This window comes from Neovison vison, chromosome 3 (assembly GCF_020171115.1).
Source record: "Neovison vison isolate M4711 chromosome 3, ASM_NN_V1, whole genome shotgun sequence".
NCBI classification, from domain to species: domain Eukaryota; kingdom Metazoa; phylum Chordata; class Mammalia; order Carnivora; family Mustelidae; genus Neogale; species Neogale vison.
This window is the reverse complement of record NC_058093.1, coordinates 59593783-59617597: the sequence shown is the minus strand read 5'-3', so window position 1 is coordinate 59617597 and position 23815 is coordinate 59593783. Positions and strand designations below refer to the sequence as shown.

General features: G+C 36.0%; 1 protein-coding gene across 4 annotated transcripts in view; it reads left to right on the top strand.

Moving 5' to 3' along the window:
• Positions 1 to 23815, top strand: part of KCNH7 (potassium voltage-gated channel subfamily H member 7) — a 486469-nt gene that overhangs the window by 450225 nt on the left and 12429 nt on the right. For 3 of the 4 annotated variants that reach the window (XM_044242214.1, XM_044242213.1, XM_044242212.1), the window contains 5 exons: positions 70 to 322; positions 3273 to 3478; positions 5230 to 5329; positions 13898 to 14161; positions 19707 to 19869. In XM_044242214.1, coding sequence (XP_044098149.1) covers positions 70 to 322; positions 3273 to 3478; positions 5230 to 5329; positions 13898 to 14161; positions 19707 to 19869 — 986 coding nt within the window. The remainder of the gene's footprint in view (positions 1 to 69; positions 323 to 3272; positions 3479 to 5229; positions 5330 to 13897; positions 14162 to 19706; positions 19870 to 23815) is intronic. The other variant, XM_044242215.1, reaches the window with a different exon arrangement.

Here is a 23815-nt window from a genome sequence, read left to right as displayed (position 1 = left end):
ATACTTTATTTCTCAGGTGGAGGTACCCTGTGCACTGGTAGTATGAAACTCTTTATTTTTTCCCCCCAGGTCCTAAAGGGTTTCCCAGAATGTTTACAAGCTGACATTTGCCTACATCTCAACCAGACTTTGCTGCAAAACTGCAAAGCCTTTCGGGGGGCAAGTAAAGGTTGCCTTAGAGCTTTGGCAATGAAGTTCAAGACGACCCACGCACCTCCAGGAGACACCCTGGTTCACTGTGGGGATGTCCTCACTGCACTTTATTTCTTATCCAGAGGCTCCATTGAAATCCTCAAAGATGACATTGTGGTAGCTATTCTGGGTGAGTGTTTCAGAACTGATGGTGACAAATTGAGGTATTAGTTGGGGCAATACATAGCTTAACATGATAGAAAACAGGATGGATCCATTTATTTGTCAGTACTATTCAAGAATGATAGGTCATTTTACTTTATTTAAAATTCAATCCCAGTCAAACTGACCTTGCAGAAAGCACATTTTCATACTATCTCACTTTTGCTCTGATATGTAAATACTTCCATGACTCTCTTTAGTTCTTGGCAGCTACTTAAGTGTTTGAGGCCAAATATATGAAAACAGTCAACATTTTTCTTCTCGTGTTGGAGAACCTTGGATTCATGTGGATCCCTTAACACCTTAAATAAATGTATACATTGTAAGGTTCTTGCTAGTATATGCCAATGCCTTGTCATAAACTAAATTTCATAAATAAATTTCATCTATTCGCTCTTCGCTTTTACCTGCTGTATCCCATCAAATGGAATTATATGAATCCTTATCTAAGTCATATAGAGAGCTATGAACTTAGCAGTCAGGGATAAAGGCGATCAGGAGATTAAATTCACTAGTAAATTAAACCGGTTTGGGTGCAAAAGAAAGTCCATCTGTCCAATCTGTCTCTTCAAAACCAAATTTAGTCAGTGTGAACTTGTAGGATTTCTTTGGAATATTAGAACAGTGTGAAAGAGGAAAGGAGCAGAGAGAAAGATCAGTTTTTCTCCCCCACAGCCTCACCAGGATGTTTAAGCCTCACTCCTCCCATGGGAACACCCACCCCCTAGGAGTTGTGAACATAGGCACTTCTTTGTTTTCCTGTGGATTAAATCCAGGTCCATTCAAATAATGACCATGATCAACAATTTGAAAAAAAAAAAAATGATCAGCAATTTCCTTTCACTAGATTCTTGACGTTAACATCCAAAAAAGGACAAGGATGTTGTCTGTTTTCTTTGCTGCTGTGTAGAACCAGAGTATGACCTAGCACGGGATGAAGAAGTTTGAGTAGTTCCTATATATCTTGATAATTTTGTTATAGTGACAGTTTTCTTTAAATCCCAAATTGACAAAACACACAGTTTGGTTTACAATTCAAGCAGACAAAGAATGAAAACATAAATCAGGAGGCAGCTACATAATAAACTTGGACTTTCACCAGGTTTGGCCTTAATATTTTGCTCTATACGTTGCTAGGAAAGAAGCATGCTTCATTGCATTCCTGATCTTAGAATCAGCCTGCCCCAGCTTCTACAGGGAGGTAACAAGCTCTCCTGCCTTATAAAAAAAGTAATTTTAAAGTGTAGTTAAGCAGTACACTACTGATTGGCTTAGTTTTTTCTCATTTACAGTCATGTAAACTAATTACAATGCAAAGCTCATGCTGAATTTAATTGAGAGCTTTTCTTTGATAATATCTACACTGAAGTATTAAAACTAAAGAATTTCAAGAATCTTTTTTTCTGTCCCCATTTCCATGTAAATCTGCACCTAAAATCCTCATAAATTATGATTATTCATTCCATGTTTGAAGTGAGGTATTTATATAAAAAAAAAGGTAATGTATTCTCTCCCATGTCAATTTCTGTCATAGAGATATGCTCTGATTTCTCCCCATTAAATTCACATTTAAAATAAGAACATTACAGATATTTTTGACCAATTGGAATGTTGCTGTTTAAAAAACTCTTTGATAGTTTTCATAATCAGGTATATATAACCTTGTCCATCAAAAACTCATGTAGCATTTCCAGAAAATTTTTTTCTAAATCTGAAAAGAAGCTTCATGATATACATAAGAAAGGACCATTTTACACTACCACTGACGATCTTTAGAAGTCATATAATCAATAATTTATCAGTAATTATTAAGCATGTAGTCCATAGTTGTTAAGTGTCTTGACATTCAGAGACAGAAAAATCTGAATGGCCATGACGTTCAGGTAAAATATTGGAAGGCGATTAGACATACCAAGTGTGAAAAAATTTTGACTAAAGTCATAATGTAAGGGATTTAATCATGGACACTCTCTCCTTCCCTTCACCCACCTAAGTAGGTGACCTTGACCTAATCAGTTTACCTCTTTAATCTTCTTTCCATAGTCATAATATTTAAATAAGTAGTAATTTCTTTATGAGGTTATTTTAGGGATTAAATGAGATAATTCACCTAAGCATTTTACACAGTGCCTGGCACCTACTTAAATCTCAATAAGCACTTGTTGTTACTGTCATCATCCTCATTATTGAACAAATCCTGGAAAAGCAGGTGGCATGTGAGTAGGCTGAGATGAGGCAGACACATCAGAAGCCGGATACTGAAATAATCTCGGTTTGGCAAGAAAACAAGAAGGACACACTTGGAGAATAAAGGCCATTTGGTAAAAAGGCAAGACTATAAATAAAACTAGATTTATTAAACAATTGTACAAATGCATCACGGGGAAATCTAAAAGTGATTACTAAAGGGAACAAGGTATGTTCAAATTATACTCCTAGTTCTCTTAGTGTTGAAAACATTCCACTGGACCCCCGTGCTTGGCATCCCCCCACCACCAGACCATCCTGAGATAGAAAGTTTGTGAATCTGACCCACTGCCACCTTTTTCAAATTCCTCGATTGACAAAATTAAATCACACCTACTATATGGCAAGACCCTTTGCTAGCCATACAGGGCAGAGCAGACTAAAATCATGTTTGCTGCATTTCCAGAAGCTTGGCCAAAGAATAAAAACCAGAAATAATAGGAATTATACCAGAACCAGTATGTTAAGAGGTAAAATTCCACTCAGCAAAGAGACGTGACTGAGCAGTCAGTAGAGTATACTAGAATTTTGCTGCCCAAGTGTCTGTTGGCCATGGGATTTTCCATTTGAAGTCCTTGGTCCAAGGATTGGTCAGTGGTCCCCTTGTACTTTTAGGAAGAAAACATTAAGTTCAGACTCCTTTTACCTCCTTTTTTTTTTTTTTTTTTTAGGAAAAAACGATATATTTGGAGAAATGGTTCATCTTTATGCTAAACCTGGAAAGTCTAACGCAGATGTGAGAGCTCTCACATACTGTGACTTGCATAAGATCCAGAGAGAAGACTTGTTAGAAGTTTTGGATATGTACCCCGAGTTCTCTGATCATTTTCTCACAAACCTAGAGTTGACTTTTAACCTAAGACATGAAAGTGCAAAGGTATATGTTAAGTTTGCTTATTTTTATACTTATGACACTTTATTTTATTCTTGGATCACCAAAATACTTCTGAAAGATCAAGCAAAATGTAACAAAACTTTACCAATTCTGAATTGGAAAAGCCAACTTCATGCTGAAATTATAATTAAAGGGAGGGAATTCCCTCTAATTACTTTCAAATATACTGAATAACTTTAAAGAGGTCAATTAAATTTGACCTTTCAAGAAATCTTGGTTGACACACTGGATTTGAAATGGACTTGGTTTATACTGTGCATACCAGTTCTTTGTAGGAAATGGGTCTTTCTAGGCTGTTGAAAGTCAACTAGAAGAGCTTAGTTTACACAGGGGTTAAAATATTCTCCCAGCTATTACTTACCTCACATACTGGTTAGCAAGGTTTTTTCAATAATAATGGAAAATATTAAACTCATTCAAGTTTAGGTCTACCTGTCACACAATATCTAAATCACAGAAGTATAAATTAATCAGGCTTCAACCCGAATCAAAATTAGTGTAGCTCTTGTAACCCTCACTCTCTTCTACTATGAAAATGTGTCTTTATGACTTACCACTATTTTAAGGATACAGAATTGCAGCCTACAATTTACCACTAGTTTTATTCCTTCCCATTTCTCCCCAAAACCCCATTACCCCAGCTCTGATTCTAAATAGCTTTTTGCCAGAAACCAAATGTTGGGGCTTTTGACACTTTCAAGTGTTTTTTGTTTGTTTGTTTGTTTGTTTGTTTGTTTTATGCTAACTAATATGCTCTCTGGGAGAAAAAATCCTCAAGCCAATAGTTAGGTAAAAGTAGTAGATTTTATTTTCCCAGAGTTAGTCATTCCCAGCTACTGTGAAAGACTGAAAAGAGATAACCTTGTAAAGTCACCAGGGTACCATTTAATAACCTGAAGCATCAGCTCAGATAATTGCTTCTTTTCAAAATACTGAGAAGTTGAAAAATACCTAGATGATAAGAGGTTCAAGTTATCAAATGCATATTTTTTTTATGAATTCAGTACCTTATTAAGATCTCGGTTTCATGTGACCAACTTCACTCTGATTTTGCCTTAAAAAACAACAAGATATCGTTACATAAAAAGTTTAAGCAGCAACCAAATAAAACAGGTGCTTCCATTGGTTTTACTTATTTGGGAGCTTCCATTTTTATTACAAGAATGATAATATTTTCCAAAGAGGAAAGAAGGAAGAACTGGGAAAACAATAATAGGGAATACAATAACAAAATAATAAAATGCCTAAAGCACAGTGTTCATTGAATTTAACCTTATATTTATTGCTGTGAAATTTAACTTTGCAATCATTACCATGTATTTAAACATCAAGCTAGTTGTAATTAACTTTTACTTTTTTCTCTGCAGTAATAAAGATTCTGCAATTTTTTAATTATTATTTTTATTTTAACTTTACCAAGTTACATAAAATACATTCCGCATGAAAGAATATGTTGTCTCTAAATGTTGACAACATTATCCCCAAACACTTCTGATAAATAACTTCTACAACTATGATTTCCTCATCAGATGGTGAAACTACTAGAATTATTCTATCAGTCCATTTTATAATTTAGAGACAACCAAGAAGCAAAGTATTGTAGCTATTTGCCTGCAATCTAATAATTAAGTCTCAAGTGGTGGAAATGATGTGAAATAGTAAAGAACTTACTGATAATACATTATGTTCAAATTGAATAATCTTCCATTTTATCTTCATGTCCATTAACAAAGGCTGATCTCTTACTACGATCACAGTCTGTGAATGATTCAGAAGGAGACAACTGTAAACTACGAAGAAGGAAATTCTCATTTGATAGTGAGGGAGACAAAGGTAATTCATTTTATTTCTAAAGTTTAAATGTATGACATGTGGTTATTAGCTCTTCTTACTAGATGCTCATTTACTACTGATTTCAAGGGTGAGTTTCATTCAGGTTTTAGAAAAGCAAATCCTTTGCTTTTTCCAGGACCTAAAGATAGGGTTACTTATCGATAGCTCTTAACTATGTCATTCAGCAAAGCCATCTGATATCTACAGAGACATCACAGATAAAGATATAGTGTAGGTTGGTTGAAAAAAGAAAAAGAGAAAAATTTAAAAAGGATACCAATTAATCGCAGTTGAATAACTACACGTGGGGTCCTAAACAGAATGTTCTGGAGGGAAGACCCTTGTTGCAGCCTGAGTGCTCTGTCCTTTCACATGTATGACACCGATGAAGATGGAATTTGATAGATCTCTTCATTCTTACACTCTGACAGAGTTGGCACTTCTTGTTCTTTCTGGCTTTTTCTCCCCCTCTAACAATCCTTTATGTTTTACTCATGTACTCAATGAATATTTAACATTCACATTTTTAAAGAACTACTCAATTTCTGAGGAACTAATTGTGTAAAAACAGCCCCTATCTTCCATAGGAAGGGAAATGGACCACCCTTTGTAATTTTGAATAAAAGTAGCAGGTGTGTAACAGAATAACCTCATACCTCAATGGAAATCCAGATGAAGGTATATTTAATTAAGCTTGGGGAGATAAGAGAAGGTTCTCCTGAAGAAGTCTCCACTCTTACCCCAGGCTGATCCAACAAGCATTCTAGACTAAACCTTATCTGGCTCTCAGCAGAACAAACCCCCTTGTTTTCTTGAATATTCTTTTCTTGGCATCTGTGGTACTGCATTCTTAGAATTTTCCTTCTAATGCTCAGTAATTCCCTGAAGAGAATTACAGGATCATTATCTTCTAAACCAGTTATTAGTTATTAAAATTTCTCAAGGTGTGACTCTAGGCCTCCTCTTCCCTCACTCTATACAAACCTTCAAACGTTTTCCTGGGTGATCTCATTTATATTGTTTAATTATATTCTCACATAAGAGATGTGAATATTTACATTTTAATCCCAGACCATTTGAGCTTCAATTTCATATATCCAATTGCCTGTTAAACCATTAACTTGAAATCTGAAAGGCAGCTCAAACTCAAAATTTCCTAAATTGAACTCATGATGTACCTCTGGAAACCGGTCTCTTCATGAGTTGCCATGTCTCTAACTGGAACCACCACCCAATCAATTGCCCAAACCAGATATCTAGACAGATATCTATCTAGGAGATGACCTTTTTTCAACCTTTCTATCAACTCTGGCAACAAATGTTGTTATTGCTTCTCTAATATATCTTCATTTAGTCTTCAAACTAGGTCCTTTTTTGTTCACTTCTCTCTATCTTCATAGCCACAACTCTGGACCAAGCTACCCTAATCTATCCCTGGAATAGTGAAAGAACATCTTAATTCACCTCTCACATCTGGCCTGCCCCTCTGTCATCTACTCCTTACACTGGACCACTGGTGATTTTTTTTTTTTTCTAAATGCATTTATGTTTATGTCATGCACATATTTAAAAGACTTACCCTCCAAGGACTTCCCCTTCCCTCAACTACCCTAACCTGTTTTTCTCCCAACAGCTCCTCTATTTTGCAGCATTAATTCCAGTTGTACTTCTGTGTCCATTTGCATGATTATGTAATCAATGTTGTTTGCCCCTAGACTCTGTACTCCATGAAGATGGGAAATACTTAGTCACCTGTAACTTTAGTGCTTCTCGCATAACAAGTATTCAGCAAATATTTGTTGAAAAAGTGAATCAGTCAATGAATAGAATTCAAGCATCTTCCTTTTGATTCTCTTTCTCCTTTTGACTTCATCCAAGTTCTCTCTTTGGCCCCTTTCTCTCTGAATTCTCTCCCTAGGACAGCTCATCTACACTTCACATCAGCTTCCTCTACACTTCCAGTAAACTAAACTGCCTTCTATTCCAAGTAAATCATTTCTGCCTTTTTGCTTATATCATTCCTTTGATCAGAATTTACCTCCTATCGTCAAACACAGGCCCATGCACCACACCACACCACTTTTTTGTCAACCAAAATTACCTTTTTCTTGTCATCTCCAATGATATATTCAACTTAAACTCTTTTTCTAAAATGGAATTGGCTTTATAAGCAATTCATGAATTGGGCAGCATCTTATCTAGCAAGTAGAGAGATGTTCCTCAATATATTCTTCTCTAGATTTCCCCAAATATACAGATTTGCCCAGCACAATGGTTAATATTTATTGTCCCTTTTCTCTATCAAACTGCAGATTTCTTTAACAAATAATGGTTGATACATATTTGTTGAATTGGGCTAATTGTTGAGTCCTTTGGCTGATTGCGGAACAATAAACCACTCAAATAGGTGATAATTTATTTCTGCAGTGTCTTTCATTATTCTCTTGGTAACTTTTTCTAAAATCAGAACCATTACTCTCAAGCTGTTCTTCTGTAGGCTTAATCAAAATCTCTTATCCTAAAGTTAATCTCTTATTTTTTTTTCTCGCTGAATATGAAGAACAACTCGAAAATGTTGTCTATACAATAATGTTCCAGGTACACTTGAAGATTTATTAAATCTCCTTTCAATCTTATTTATTTTCCTCATTCTCAAGCTAAATAATCTAATGTTTTTATCTCCTGAGAAGGCCATGAGACCATATCACAATGTGTTGTGCTCATGCAACTAGACATTTCTGAATGATTCTGAAAACTTTTCTTTAATCGCAGACTTAGTCTATGGGGCTTATTTTATATAAAGTATACATAGTAAGGGATTTGCCTGCCTGTAGCTCTTTGAAGTTTCCTGCTGTGTCAATAAGTAAGCATGATTTTGGCAATGTGAAGACACAATTAACTCCAGTCATCCAGAATTTGAGAACCCATTCTAGTCGTCAGGACTCCATGGTGCTACAGCAAGTATATAAATTTGCTGGAAACAATCCAGTCCCCATTGCCCCAATTTAATGTTCTAAAGGCAGAACAATCATTTTATACATATCTTGATGTAGAATCAATGTATAGGAAAAAATCACATACATAAGTATAAAGAACAGAGAACTTTCAGAAAATTATTGATGCTAAATGCTATGGGGTACAGAAACTAAAAGCTGTTCATGCAGTGCATTGATTATTTTAGTTAGTTTACTGCTCGTGTAAAACACTGCCTTGAAAGCAGACAACCAAGAGTGCTGATGACTGTGAATCACTTAGCAGAGGCATCAAGAACCAGAGAGAAGAACATATGGACTGGTTTTGGAAACAGACAAAGGCTGAGTTCTACACTGCCACTCACTACCTACTCAAGGCACCAGAACTCTTCAGGCTTCAATCCTCACCACCTCCCACCCTTTCCAAACATGCCAGCTACACATTGTTAAGGAGCTTACATTCAAAAAGATACATTTAAAAAGAAAAGGTACATAGAATCTCTGGCAAGCTGACTTGAACAAAATAGAAGTTAGCATTGTGAATCACTTATCTCTTAAAATTAATTTGTTGATGAAGGTGCTTTGTCCTCATGAGCCTCCCATTTCTTCTGATGAAATAAACCTACTTCTCAACAAGAGAAAGTTGTTAGTTTAGCTGTGAATTTGAGGACCTCTTGTTGTTTGTGTGTTCGTTTAATCTTCAAGTAGTTCTTTTCTTTCTTCAAATTCTGGACTGGAAGTGCCCTGGAACTGCCCAACTTTAACTAAGGCCATTGTAGAAAGAGGTCCTACAGTTCCTGAGATGGAAGTAAAGTCATTGTTTCGGAAAGTGAAGAACAAAAATGATGCTTCAGTGACCTATTTAATGGCCTTTGTTAAGGACTTATTAATATGGTTGGGCAGGGGCACCTGGGTGGCTTAGTGGATTAAAACCTCTGCCATGGGCTCAGGTCATGATCCCAGGGTCCTGGGATCGAGCCCCACATCGGGCTCTCTGCCAGAGGGGAGCCTGCTCCTCCCTCTCACTCTACCTGCTGCTCTGTCTGTTTGTGATCTCTGTCTGTCAAATAAATAAATCTTTAAAAATAAAATAAAATGGTTGGGCAGAACAGAAGTAAATGAGGTAGACTCATTTGGAAAATGCCAAACAAGTTGTCTCTAAGTAGTCTTCAAAGTTGGATTGTACTTACTTCAGAGTATACCAATATGATTCACTCATTGGGTGATAGGAATAATAATTTAAGATTTTATGTTGCATACAGTTTATACTATTATACCATTATATATTATACATAATATATTAGTATAATAGCATGTATAATAACACATAAGATACACACACACACACACACACACATATGTACCTTTTAACCGATAGGGGTTTTGTGACCAAATATTTGGAATATTCTGCACAACTCTTTCTATGGACAGAAAATGCAGTATCAAAGTAGTATAGTAGTATGAAAATTACTGAAGTATGGAGTAAATATATACATTGTTGAACCTACTTTTGTAATAAAAGTGGTTTAATTCTATTAATTTAAGCCTTAAAAATGTTGGTATTATACTTTGGCATCTCTTAGCTCCAATAACAAATAATACTTAGCTTTTAATATCCACTTTAGTGATACATAAATGTAATTTGCTTTAATTTTTAAGATAGTTTAAATGTTTTTATCTTGAATTTGTATAGAAAAATGACATTGGTCCCCTTTTAACATTCCTTGAAGCTAGAGAGGAACTAAGGTATTTGAAATCAATTGAAGAAATTTATTTTAGAACTCTATTTTTAATGAAATAACTTTTTTTTAAACGTTTCTGGTCCTAAATGCTCAGTTTATTTCAAAACTGTTACCAGTAGGAAATCCAGTATAAAATGCTGACAGGGCAGGACACACTAAGTGCTTCTCTTTGACCAAAATTTGTATCTATCTACTGAGTCTGAAAAATAAAAATGGTAATTAATCTGAAATAAAGGCTCCATAAAATATGGAGTGAGGAAGCATTTGCTCCTGGATTGTTTGAAATAGAAGAATGTTATATTATCATTCTTAAGATGGGTGGGTCAACTACTCCATCAGGACACTCTTGTCCTGTGCTCTTGAATTCAGTCTGAACCCAGAGAGACATCCACAAGGTAAATCACAAATGCTTTAGAATTGTGAGGAGGTGAACTGTCAACCTCCAGAAACAAGGAATTAAAAAAAAAAAAAAAAAAGTTTTTAATCATCTAAATCAGAAAGCAAATTTGAGGTTTAATTAAACAGACAAAAATTTTTCTTTGTATAATGATGGCTAACAGGAGTAATTATACAATCTCACTTCCAACAAAAGAGAAAAGGTAAAAACTCCCTTCCCTTACTGCCTGTAGAATACTATTTCTACTTAGGATAAGAATAGCCTTAAGAAAAAAATTAGTATCAAGAATTAACAGTACCCAATACTATTTAATATCTATCAAATAATTCACTTTAACTAGAAGAAGGCAGAAATGGAACAGCCCATCAAAATCTAGAGGTACCTGGAGGCTAATTATAATGCATTTTAGCCTAATTTCATGTATTCCCTCAGCCAACCTCCAGCCTAACCCTGAGCAGTTTCGATTTTTAATCCACAAATAGATTGTCATTTCAACTTTGATTTTCAGTGATAGAATATGAAGTTTTGATTTCTCTAATAAGGAGTAGAAAACCATGGCTGCAGCGAGGCTGCATTAAAGAAACTGTCTGTGTGGCCTGGGTTCCGGGAAGCAGCTGGTTCATCATCCAGGGGCAATGAACACAGAAATAAATGTAGAATAACTCTCCTTATGAATTAGAACAGTTCAAGGATATTAGACTCTCTTCTTCTCTTGTGATTCTGCTTTTACCTGGAATTGTTATTATAGAATTTAGAGACTATGTATACAAAGTAATCTGTTCCCTTTTACTAGAGAATGAAATCATGATCCCTCATTCACCACATTTTGTGAATATTTGTCCTGAGTTAAAATCAACAAGTTATAATTCAACCAAAAAATATATCTCAACTGATGGGTTTGTCCCTTGGCATCCAAAATCAAGTCATACTTAGTAAACAAAGACCGAGCAAAGCCCAGGTGGCAGGTAGGACAGAACATTTTACTATGTGTGAGGACTGAAAAATCTACAGAGAACTCCCAAGACCTCTCAAGCCAAAACCACAAAATGTTGCATAATTTGTGATGTACATTCATTGCAAAGATCCATGTTAGCACTCTCCATACTTGGATTGGAGGCATAAGAAGTAATGGTTACTTCAGTTTACATTTGAGTATGCCAGAAAAGACTCCATGCCGTGGTTAAAAGAAAGGCATTCTCAGGAAGATGAGAAGCCTACATTGACTCAAATCCCACTGGTACCCAAACTGCACAAAGGTGTACTCAGGAGCAGCAAGTCACTAAGCAGGTGTGAGGACAAGTTAGAACAGTGAAGCTTTACCCCCCCCCTTACATTTACTACCATAAAATTGGAAAAGATTCTTTTTTGAGGAATGAGATATGTTTATAAAATCGGGAACATGGACCAAATTTTCATGAGGGAAGAAGTTAAAACCAAAGAAAACAGAGGATGAGATGATAATAATGAACTTGAGAAGTTTAAGGAGGACTGTGTCAGGGACATTGGAGAGAAAAGGAAATACTGATCTGAAAATTTTCAGCCAATTACATTAGTGGTTGAGTGAGGAAATGTAAGTGATGCTAGCAACCAATGTGTCCACAGTTCTAGAAACTGGTAGGGGTGCTTGGGTGGCTCAGCCAATTAAGCAGCCAGCTGACTCTTGGTTTTGCCTCAGGTCATTACCTGTCAGGGATCTTGAGATCCAGCCCTGCATCGGGTACTCTCTTGCACGCACTCTCTCTCTCTCTCTCTCAATCTCTCTCTCTCAAAAAAAGAAAGAAGGAAGGAAGGGAAACTAGAAAGGTCTGTGATCTTCTCAGCAATGATAAAATCACTGAGTAAGCATGAAATTTTAAAGAAAATAAATTAAACAATCAGTTTTTGCTACATTTAATTGATAGGATATAAACTAACTCCTTAATAACAATTTCACATAAACTTGATTTTTTAAAAAGATTTATTTATTTATATGAGAGAGAGAGAGTGTGTGCATGCACTGCTGCACCGGCACAAGCAGGGGAGGGGCAGGGGAGAGGGAGAGAATCTGAAGCAGACTCCACTGAACTCACAGCCTCATGTAGGTTTAATATCATGGCCCTGAGACCATGACTTGAGCTAAAATCAAGAGTAGGACACCTAACCCACTGAGCCACCCAGGCACCCGTAAAGTTGATTTTTAACTCTCTTCATTTTTACCTTGGGCTGTTTTCTGGCTTCTCATATTTTAAATCATGATACATATTTTTTAAATAATTGGAAGTTTCTCTGGAGTGGCTTAAATCAGCTCATTTGGACTTCTATAAATAATAGACTAAGCACAACCAGGCATAGAGTAGATGGGGACAGTATCTTAACCATTTCTCTAAAAAATACTACACCTTCTGGAGTTGTGTTAGTTAGTTATTAGCAGTTACCAGATGGAGAATTATATTGTCTCCCCAGGACACTAATGGAAATAAGTTCTGGGATTTGTCTTTTTGAGTTTTTCCTGCTGAAATATGTTCTAAAACAACCATCAGGGCTAAAATTATCCTGACATTTCAGTATAAAACAGCCAATATGCACTACTGGCTTTAATGTGATTAGGTAAACCCACCTTAATTACTGTATTTAAGCTTTATATTCTTTGCAGTATGCTACACTACGAAACTTCCTGGAATGTCAAGGCCATTACATATACTGAACTAAGGTTGAAATTCATCCCGTCAGCCTTTACTACAAGGAAGCTTCTGGTTTTGACCTTCGCAACACATGACTGGCTGCCACATGAGAGGGCATGCGGCTAAAAACAAATAGCCTGCATAATCGTGGTATTTTAGAATTAGGACACATTTTCCCTCCTTTTTTCATTTCCTTAAAGAGACAGTGGACCAGATTTTAAGAATACAAAGGACTATTGAGCATGTATAAATAAGGTTATAAATTACAGGGTTTTTATTCTGAGATGTAAACATTATTAATACTGCAGATATTCCTTTAATTCTATCACAGTGTATTTCATTATGATAATCTAATGTCTTTAAATCAAGAAAAGATTTTCCTTAAGTAGTTACATTCTCAATGGGGAAAAGAGAATAAACAACTTTCCTGGTGGTTTTAAACATAATTATTTTTTATTTTTATTTTTTTGAAAGATTTTACTTGTTTATTTGACAGAAAGAGAGGGAAAGAACACAAGAAGGGGGAGGAGCATGCAGGAGGAGAGGGAGAAACAGGCTTCCCCACTGAACAGGGAGTCCAATGCAGGGATGCGAGACTTAATCCCAGGACTCTGGGATCATGACCCAAGCTGAAGGCAGACACCTAACCAACTGAGCCACCCAGATGCCCCTAAAGAAAATTCTTTGTTACAGTTATTTAAGTAACTATTAAAAATGTAGTTTATGTATAGCTAGGAAATATAATGTGCATAGAACCTCACGTTTGATTATCTCCTATACAATAATTTTTTTGATAGATTTTGGCAAAGGGAAGAGTGCAAATGGTCTTGAAGACTCTGTAGATACCATAAGACATTATCAGATTTCCAAGAAGCACTTTGAAGAGAAAAAAAGCAGATCTTCATCTTTTATCTCCTCCATTGATGATGAACAAAAGCCTCTCTTCTCAGGAATAGCAGATTCTCCTGCAGGAGTGGGGAAAGCAGCTGGACTCAATTTTGAAGAAACAGTACCCACCTCAGGAAGAATTCACATAGATAAAAGAAGTCACTCTTGCAAAGGTAATCAAGGTTCTCAGGAATCAGATTGTCCCCCTTGGGTGCTAATTGTGAAACAGCATCTTCTCACAAACAAAGAACTGTACTCACACACGTTAATTTCATCTATTTACAACTTCATGAAATATTTGCAGAGTTCAGATCTCAGGTCATGTATAAAGCATTTGTGTAAATCTGGAAGAGTGTTAATTATTCCTAAACATTGAGAGCGTAAGAGGTTTTTGTGGTAGTGAGAGTTAACATAATGCCACATAGAACATCGTGGGAAGGTCTATTGTAACGATTCTGAGTCGGGATTACTGAGTATTTCAAGAGAGCTAACCAGTTAATTCTTATATATGTATAAGAACGTCTGTACCCACTCCTCACCCCCAACCCAGTCATTTTCTTGGCCAATATGGTAACAATACAATAAACACCAAAAAGAATTTCAATTTTCAGGGAGAAATGCCCCTAAATAAATCATGTTCTTTACCCAACACATTTAAAAACATTTTTTTAACATCTCTACAAGAAGGAATACACAAATATATGGGTTTTATTGTAGAAAAGATGCATGAGACAGAGAATGATGTTTGATTAATGTATGCAAATTCGGTCTAAAGGATGTGAAGTAGGAAAAGGTAAGAACTATCACAGGAGCAACAATTAACTCAGCAAAACGGGAGCTAGAGCTGTAGATCTCATAAACTCTAACCTTTTTAGGTGGGTTCAAGAACAGGTGTGGGTCAGACTGCTTGGGTTCCAACCCCAGCTCCCTTTATTTGCTTTGTTCACTTGCTCCCTTTATGTCTTTGAATAAGTGACTTGACAGACCCCACTAAGCTCAGCTTGCTCATCTTTCAAACAGAATAACATTTTCTAACCAACTAATTGATTGTCATTATTGAACAAGGTAACATGCATAAATCACTTTCTCTGAAATAAAATCCCTAACTCAGTTTAGTAGTTTCTCATAGATTTTACTTTGTAAGTTTTTAATCACTGAATGTATATATAAAATGCATATGTACAAATGGATATATAAAAACATAGAGATAAAAAATGTATAGTCCAAAAACAATCAAAAGAATATAACAGAAATAAAAGGAAAATGGTCTTGGTCTGGCAAGATAGCAAAATGATAGCCCAGAGTAAATAAATATTACCCAACTTTGTCACCATTATTTGAAGTGACTATATCTGACAACAGTAGTTTATTGAATCTAGGATGTTTAGGCTTCACATTTTTCCAGAGTTACTTTCCCTATGCTATCAAATCAGCTTTTGCAATGACCCCATGTTGAAGTAAGCTAAGAATATATGCAAATGTTCTCGGGACAATTTAAAATCTTGATGAAGCGAATGAAAATAGTGCCTCATTTATCACAATGGAAGAATGGAATATTAGATGTGATTACCAAATGTCCCATTTTAGTTATTTATGAAATCGGATTCTGGGAAGTACTAAAAATAGGAAAAGGTTGTATTATGGAAGTCAGAAGTTCTGAAGAGCTCACTAAACCATCTCTACTTCTCCAAAAGTCAGCAGAATGTGGACCTGATTTTTTTTAAAAGTACTTTTTGTTGTTTTCTTCTTGAGTTTTGGAGTCTCAAGTGACAAGTCATTAAAGATGTATTTTGGGGACTTTATTTGACTTTGTAATGACTTTTGCTGACAGTGAGTTCGCATGCCCTTCATCTTGTATTTTTCTTGGCCGCTTCTTCCAATTATTTTTAATTAGCTATTCTTCATGCAGGGTTAAAAAAAAAAGTATCCTAACAAATAATTTTAATATCTACAAATTTTTAATTTCCAAAATGTACAACTCAGTCCCTATTCAAATAATAAATCCTTACCTTGAATGAAAATGCATAGCTAAATATTCATGTCAATTGAATAAAATAATTGATGTCATATAGAGTTGACCAGTGTGACACATAGTTAACCTGGTTAATTAATCTGACCAACTAATGGAGAATTCCAGAACTTCATTCATGGTAAATTTTATCCCTTAATGATTTGTTAAGGTGACATATTACGGGATGTTCAAGAAATTGAATACTGTGTAGGGTACAACTCCAACAGTTGCAGGGAAAACTATTAAATCCCCACAAATTTCATTTTATCAGTAGGAAATTTCATTTACTAACATTCCTGCACTTGCCATGCTGAACCTAACAGAAGAGCACCTTTTTGGTAAAACTGAAAAGAAAAAAAGCAAATTAAGTGGATTCTGATCCTACTTAGATTGAGGTCAAAAGTTAACTCTAGAAAAAATGGGTACCCAGAGCACGGTAAAAGTTTACTTTCTCTTCATCCATTTCCAGAAATGTGTCTTGCAACTATAGCAACATTTTCCAAGGCAACCAAGTACAGATTCTTTCTGAGCTATATTTAGAAACTGTCTACAAGGATGTTCATTTTGATTAAGACCACTAACCAGGATTTCCCCTTTGAACTTTTTTCTTCTATATTGCTGTTAAAACAAGCCAATCATGCATATCCAGACCTTAATAAAAAAGTAAATTATAATCAAGGAAGCTTCTGTCTAATAGTTTACATTTTATTCATTTCTGCTGAGAAGATAATCAGTGTTTTTCTAGTGTGTTAAAGAATATAATCCTACATAATTCATGCATGTGATTCACCATTGTTATTTAAAAATCAATTTATTATATATGATTTGTGAACGAGAGAGCTGTTAAGCATAGGCAGAAATTCTGTAAGCTTTCTTGACACAAAACTTCTAAGCATTATATGTAACTTCCATCTCACCAATTCTTACTGTATTCTCTAAAGATTCCTATAGTAACCGGCTAACAGGTGGCTAGACAGGGACAAGCACTGGCATCACCAAACCATTATATGTGTGTTCTAAATGTTTGGGATTGCTGCTCCAACATTGCAAACCTCCTGTACTAAGACATTATATTGTTGTTTTTCATTTTGAATGGAGTTACAAGTCTATGAATAGTAAGTCATACTTTCCAGTGAAAATCTGCTGATACGTTGCTCTAAACTTCAGCAATATCATTTTTCTATGTTCATTTTCATTTTGTTTTGTTTGGTAAAATCAAAAGGAATTATATTCTGTCCCTTTAAAAGACAAAAGAAAACACCAGGATACCATAGGCTAAGGAAGCCTTCCTTAATCACAAAGAACCATTCTGGAATTCTTAACAACCCCTATGAGATCTGATAGCCATTTCTACAGAACAGGGAACCCTGACCTTCTGTTTTTCTAATGCTGTGTGGGAGGTACTAATTCCTTTGGTAGGGCTTCACCCAGTTGAGGCAGCAATTGTAGGCACCTCATTAGAGAAATTTCTTTGGATTCAATGGTAAAGACATAACAATATCATTAGAGAAATTTCTGTGGATTCAATGGTAAAGACATAATGATAGAAGAAAAAGTACAGAGGCTTTCTCTGTTTCTTGGAGAAAGAAGAGGTTTTGAGTTGACTGTACTTTGGGAGAAACTGCAGGAAAGGAAGGGACTGCAAGAAGCCTGCAAATCCTGCTCCCTATTTCTAGAATCATACCTAATCTTCCCAAATCGGTTACTTTCTACCCATTTTTTTAAATAGCTGAGGATATAAATTCCTTAACTTTACATAACTTTTGTCAGTGTTTAATCATAGCTAGTGTCCAAAAAAAAGAAAAAGAAAAAAGTAAAAAAAGTTTTTCTATCAAACCAAAATCACTTTCTGTAATTCAAATCTATTTCCATGGAAAATGAAGACCAGTTTTAGATACTCTTTTCCTCCTACCAGCTCTCCCAATGAGGAGAAGATGTCACTTCTTTATGTCTGAAATAAACTCCCAACTCCACTAGTATTTTTTCTAGGTTTTTATTTTCCAAACCTAAATCATTTTAAGCTCTTATGTGGATATGTAAAATGTAGAGGGTAAGAAAGCAGAAGAAGAGCCACATCACAGTGTATGATAAAAATGAAAGGAAAAGTAAGAGATTATATTTGCCCTCCAGTATTGATAACTTGCAAATAGAGATTGTACAAGAAGCCAAAAATTAAAAGGAGATTCATCAGCAGTATGAGAAATGATCAGAACTTTGCTACCAGATTCTTCAAGTGTGGGGCCTGGGTATTCTTTGCCGGTAATTCCTCCACATTTAGCAGAGTGTCTCTGGTACATAACAGAGCCTCAGAGCCTTTGAAAAGTGGACTCGAGCAGATAAGTGGGAACTTTCAAGTATAGCAACATAAAAATATTCTAAATAAAAGAATGACAAGAAAGTGTATTGGAAATTAATATGGATATAAGAAAGGACAGTGCAGAAGGAGCTACAAGGAAAGATAAAAACATGCAATAGCATCATGGGACTATAGGACCTTTAACACCCCTGGCCATCTCTGATGGCTCTACTTTGAGTTGGTTGGCTTAAGAAAAGCTCCTGAAAGTCAGAACTTTTCCATGGCTCTCTCCCTGGGCTCACTCTGAATCACGAAGTATGCTAATTATCCTGGGAGAACAGCCCCCAAAACCTTCAATCCAAGGCAAAGCCACACATACAATGATGCCTAGGAGGTATTGCAAGGTCTGTTCCAGACAACAGCAAAAAAAAAAAAAAAAGTTACTATCACAATAAAAAGAGTCAAATTTGTTCTTTGTTCACACTGTACTGTAGTCTATTAAATGTGCCATTGCATTGTCTTTAAAAATAATGTGCGATAACTTCACTTAAAAATACTGTATTGCTGGGTACCTGGGTGGTTCAGTTGGTTAAGCAGCTGCCTTCAGCTCAGGTCATGTTCCTGGAGTCCCAGGATCGATTCCCACATTGGGCTCCCAGCTCTATGGAGAGTCTGCTTTTCCCTCTGACTTTCTCACCTTTCATACCCTCTCTCACTCTCTCTCTCTCTCTCAAATAAATAAATAAAATCTTAAAAAAAAAATACTGTATTGCTAGAATGTGCTGACCACTATCTGAGCTCTCAGGGTGTTATAATCACTCATCATAGATGACCGCAACAAATCTGTAATGAAGAAGTTCAAAACATTGCAAGAATTACCAAAATATGACACAGAGACAGTGAGCAAAGGCTGTTGGAAACATGGTGCCCATAGACTTGATCTTTAGGGCATTGCCACAAACCTTTGCTCTGTAAAAACCGGTATCAGGAGAAGGCTCCCTAGCTCATGGGTCAGAGCACTGGTCGTAAAGAAACCGGTGTCTGTGAGGTTCAACAAAGCGAGGCAATAAAACGAGGTATGTCTACAGGAGCAAGCTATGTTCTTTCTTCCCAAATCCAGAAGCGAAAATCACTGCTCTCTAATCTGCGACAAAATCGTATTCAAAGCTCACGACCGTCTCTATGTTTTTATTCATGTGAAAGGGGGCAGAGGACGTGGCAGGCAGGGTGAGGACGGTAGGGCTCAGCGGTCCGTCGGTGGTGGCCCCTGGACAGGTCCTCGAATCACTCTGGCTCTCTGGTTCCGGGTTTATACTCTGAGATCCTTTCCTGCTCATCTTGATGATGTCTGTGTGTGCTCATGCAAAGGGGCACCTGAAGCAGTTGATGTCCATCTTGGTGTTTCCCACAGATATCGCCGACACAAGAAGCTGGGAACATGCGCAGACTCAGGCTGACGAGTCAAGCACCTCAGCACTCCAGCGAGCTGCCTGGGGGATCTCGGAAACCGAAAGTGACCTCACTTATGGGGAAGTGGAGCAAAGATTAGATCTGCTTCAAGAACAGCTTAACAGGTATAAGCAATAGTGAGGCAAAAGGAGGATGTCCCCCAGGCCCTTGGTTGGATATGGTTTTCCCCTTGGAACTAGCAAATTCCTACTACCATAATCTCATATATTTCACATATGCTTACTTATTTAAAATAAGACCAGAAGTTGACAGAATTATTAATCTGCATTGCAAGGAGCATTTATTTAGAAACTTCATGATTCTGGCAACATAAATCCTATTTTTTCTTTACTTGTCATAAAATTAGTATATCACCCACACCAGCTGCTGAAGAAAACTTCTTTTTCCTCAGAATAATTCATATTTAGCTTGTTTACTAACACCCTCTTTGCATCCTGCTTTTATGCTTTTTGGTTGTTTCTGGTAACTTAGTTATGTGTTATGGCATTTTTTTTTCAGTGTAGACAAAATTATTTAAACATATGGTTATTCAGAAAGCTTCTCAATAATGTGATTTAATTAGAAATACCACAGAGTCGAAGCCCAGGTCTTCTCCACTTTTCCTCCATCGTTGATCTATACCCAATTGAGATGAGGGATAAATTTTGGGTTTGGGGGGATGGAATTCCTTAACCCAACTCTGTGTGGACTTCTTAAGATTAAATTGGTCGCTGAGATTCAGGAAAAAAAAAAAAATGAATGAGTATGATATAGCTGCGTGAGTAGTACTTCATATGGGAGCTGACCTTGATTCAAAGGTAGCCTCCGGGTCCGCCACCAAGCAAGGCAGTGGTCACAGACCGAAAACTTCACCGATGAAACTAAAATGTTCAAATCACACAATTTACTAAACCGATGTAAAACATACAATGAGAGATGAGGAGAGGGAAAAGAGGTAATTAACACATTTCTAATAAATACAAGCATAGCATAAAAGAAGCCCACTACAGCTGAATTCCAATTGACGCAATGTTCATCCGTGCTGAATCATCCTGCCCTGAGGTGTGGTTACTAGGACCAGACAGAGTTGAGGTTGACACAGAAGGTCCACAGACAAAAAATTCTTTCTATCCCAATGGCCCACACTTGTTCGTTCACAGAGATGTGAGGCTGGGTACACCTGGCCACAGCTGTGGCTTTCCACTTACTCTACTCAGCAGCCTTAGGTTGTATTTGTTTTTTGTAGGTAAAACACAGATAGAGCCAGATGAGCCTCTGCTGTGTGTCACCTCTGAATGGCCAAATTTAGGTTGAGGGGGGCCAGTTCTCTTTCCAGAGATGACATGAGAATAATTCATCCTTTCTGTCTCTATCTGTATAAGCCACACTCTGGTTTGTTGCATCATATTTCTATTCTATCTTTGGCATGTCTTACAGGTTATGCACATGCTGTCTCTATACAGCTGAGGAATTCTGTCCACATCTGGCAAGCTACTTGCTTACTCATGATCTATACTGAACACATCCCAGGAATTTTGTGTATAACCCATAAGCTACTGGTTTACTTAATATTTCTTTAATGTTTCTTGTGTGTTTTATCCATGCTGTTTATTGTTTTAATTGTTTTTTTTAATGTTTCTGCCAAAAACGAACAGTGTCAAACAATATAGTAAGCACATGAAATGTGTGTACGCACACATATACATTGCTATCACAAGTTAATCAGGAATTGAAACAGACAATTAGAAAATTGACAAATTTGTGAATCGAAATAAATTTGTTAACCTCAACCAAAGGTAGGAAAATACTGCATGAACTAAAGATTTATTTTGTATTTTTATCTTTTCATGGATATTAGTTGAATTTAAAATCTCCTGATGATAAGGTTCATATCCCATTCCCAAATTTTAACTGCAGGTCTTGTCAAATTAAAACATATCTGAGAACATTAAAACAGCCTATCATTTTCTTAGTCAGTAATCCCTGGTTCAAGTTTAAGAACTTCCCATTATAATACTTACTAATGGTCAGGGAAGCCTATTCAGTTGCTTAATTGATACATTTGCTATTTTACTCTCCCTATTATTTATGCCAAGTCACTTTGATCCTTTAGTCACAAGATACATAAAACTGTATACTGTATAAACATAAAAATTGCTATGTGTGATCTCTGAACTTGAATTCTTTGATTTCTGTGACTTAGAGAAAATAACTGCCCATTTCTTTACTGCCAGGACATGGTGTATGTGTTCAACTTGTTGAGGAGCTATTAAAGCGAGTGAGTAAATGGGTGAATGACAGGGACAGCAGTGATTTCTTTAGCAAAACACTTGCAGTTAGCCTAGATTAGAGTCATAACTCTGCTACTTCACTATGTACAGGATAACTGGGTCAAGTCATTGAAGCTTCTCCAGCCTCAGTTTCTATCTTTGACTCATACACACCTGCAAAGATGTTTAAAGACTAAGATATGATATATTGAAATTATATATGCTCAAGATGTAAACAGTTATAGTAGCAGTTAGGTAAAATCTGACAGGCAATGAACTTTACTTCTGTTATTGGTATTCCTTCTACTTTACATGTACTTCCTTTAGTCCTTTCTTCAGGACTAAAATTCAGATTTTAGGATTCCTTTGTTGCCTTGTCAGCGGTACCAATCATTGCTGCCAGGATAAGTGAAAGATCACTGAAAACATGTTTTCAATATGTCCTAGGACTGTTAAGTGTAAACTCCTAAGGACACACACATCTAAGACTGTATAATTTTGCAATTGCCCATTAGTAATAATGATAATTATTGTTTGATTACATTAGTTATTATTATTATATGAAACTTTTCCTTTCACAAGTACAATTAAATTTCTCTTGACATCTCTTTTGACATCATCCAAGCATCTGTATGTCCCTGGACATATTTCTCACTTTGACTTACTTCTGTTTATCTCCAATTTTTTCACAAATATTTTTTGTCCTAACTCCACTTAGCCTCTCTTGGATTTAAAATCCAACACATTACATGTTTACAGCACTGAGATCTGCAACATCATCTTTCTTCCACTTTACTCCAGAAGGAAAAAGTATAGAGAACAAGTTTGAAGAGGACAACTCAATTCAAACTTGGACTTTGCAGAGTGAGAATTCTGGGACATTTCCTAGAGTTGGGTCTGTCCTATTTAGTGTCCACATTCTGTTCAAATATAGACCTGTGAATCACAACCCCATTTTGTTCATTCAAATACTCATATTAAGTACACAATGCAAAAAAAAAAAAAAAAAGAAAACATAATAAATGGTCTATCTTGAGTCATTTTCACTCCTGCTGCTTTTCTGCTTTAATGACCCATTAAACTATATGTTGGGTTAAAGGTCTACATAAGAAGGGTTCTTATATATTTATATGTTACACCTACAGATATACATTTTTAGGGAAATCATTAACACTTGGTTCTAAAACAGAGTTTCTCAAACTTTAATGTTCTTTGGAATCACCTAGGGATCTTGTTAAAATGCAGATTCTAAGGTCTGTGATTTTAACATTTTTGGTAAGATTTACCTTCTCCTTATAGCTTTCATTTGGAAACAAAATAGTGCAAATAAGTGAAGAGTTAAAGTTTTCTAAAGAGGCATATGGTCCTAATTTTCTATTCTTATGCCCACAAAATTCCCTTTTTTAAAATGCTGTTAACACATGCAAAAAAAAAAAAAAAAAAAGAGGGGGAAGTTAGTCCTATTGTATTTTGCTATTTTCCTTTGAATTTTACTTTAAAATGAGAATAAAATTAACAGACCAGTTGGCTCTTTATGAGATCTGGCAGGAAGAAATCATCAGACTGGCATTTTGCAAGCCAGATGGGTCAGAGAAGCAAGTGAACTTGTACATTTCGTCCGTTTCTTAAATACAAAAGTCCCGGAATTATAAATGAGAAAGGAATGGAAAAGGCATTTAGCATCTAACAGCACTTAATGATAAAGAATCTAACAGCACTAAAGGAATAACGTGCAATCCTATGAATAGGAGAGATGCAAGGTAAAATAAAGGTAATGTAAATTTGAAATACCTAAGAAATT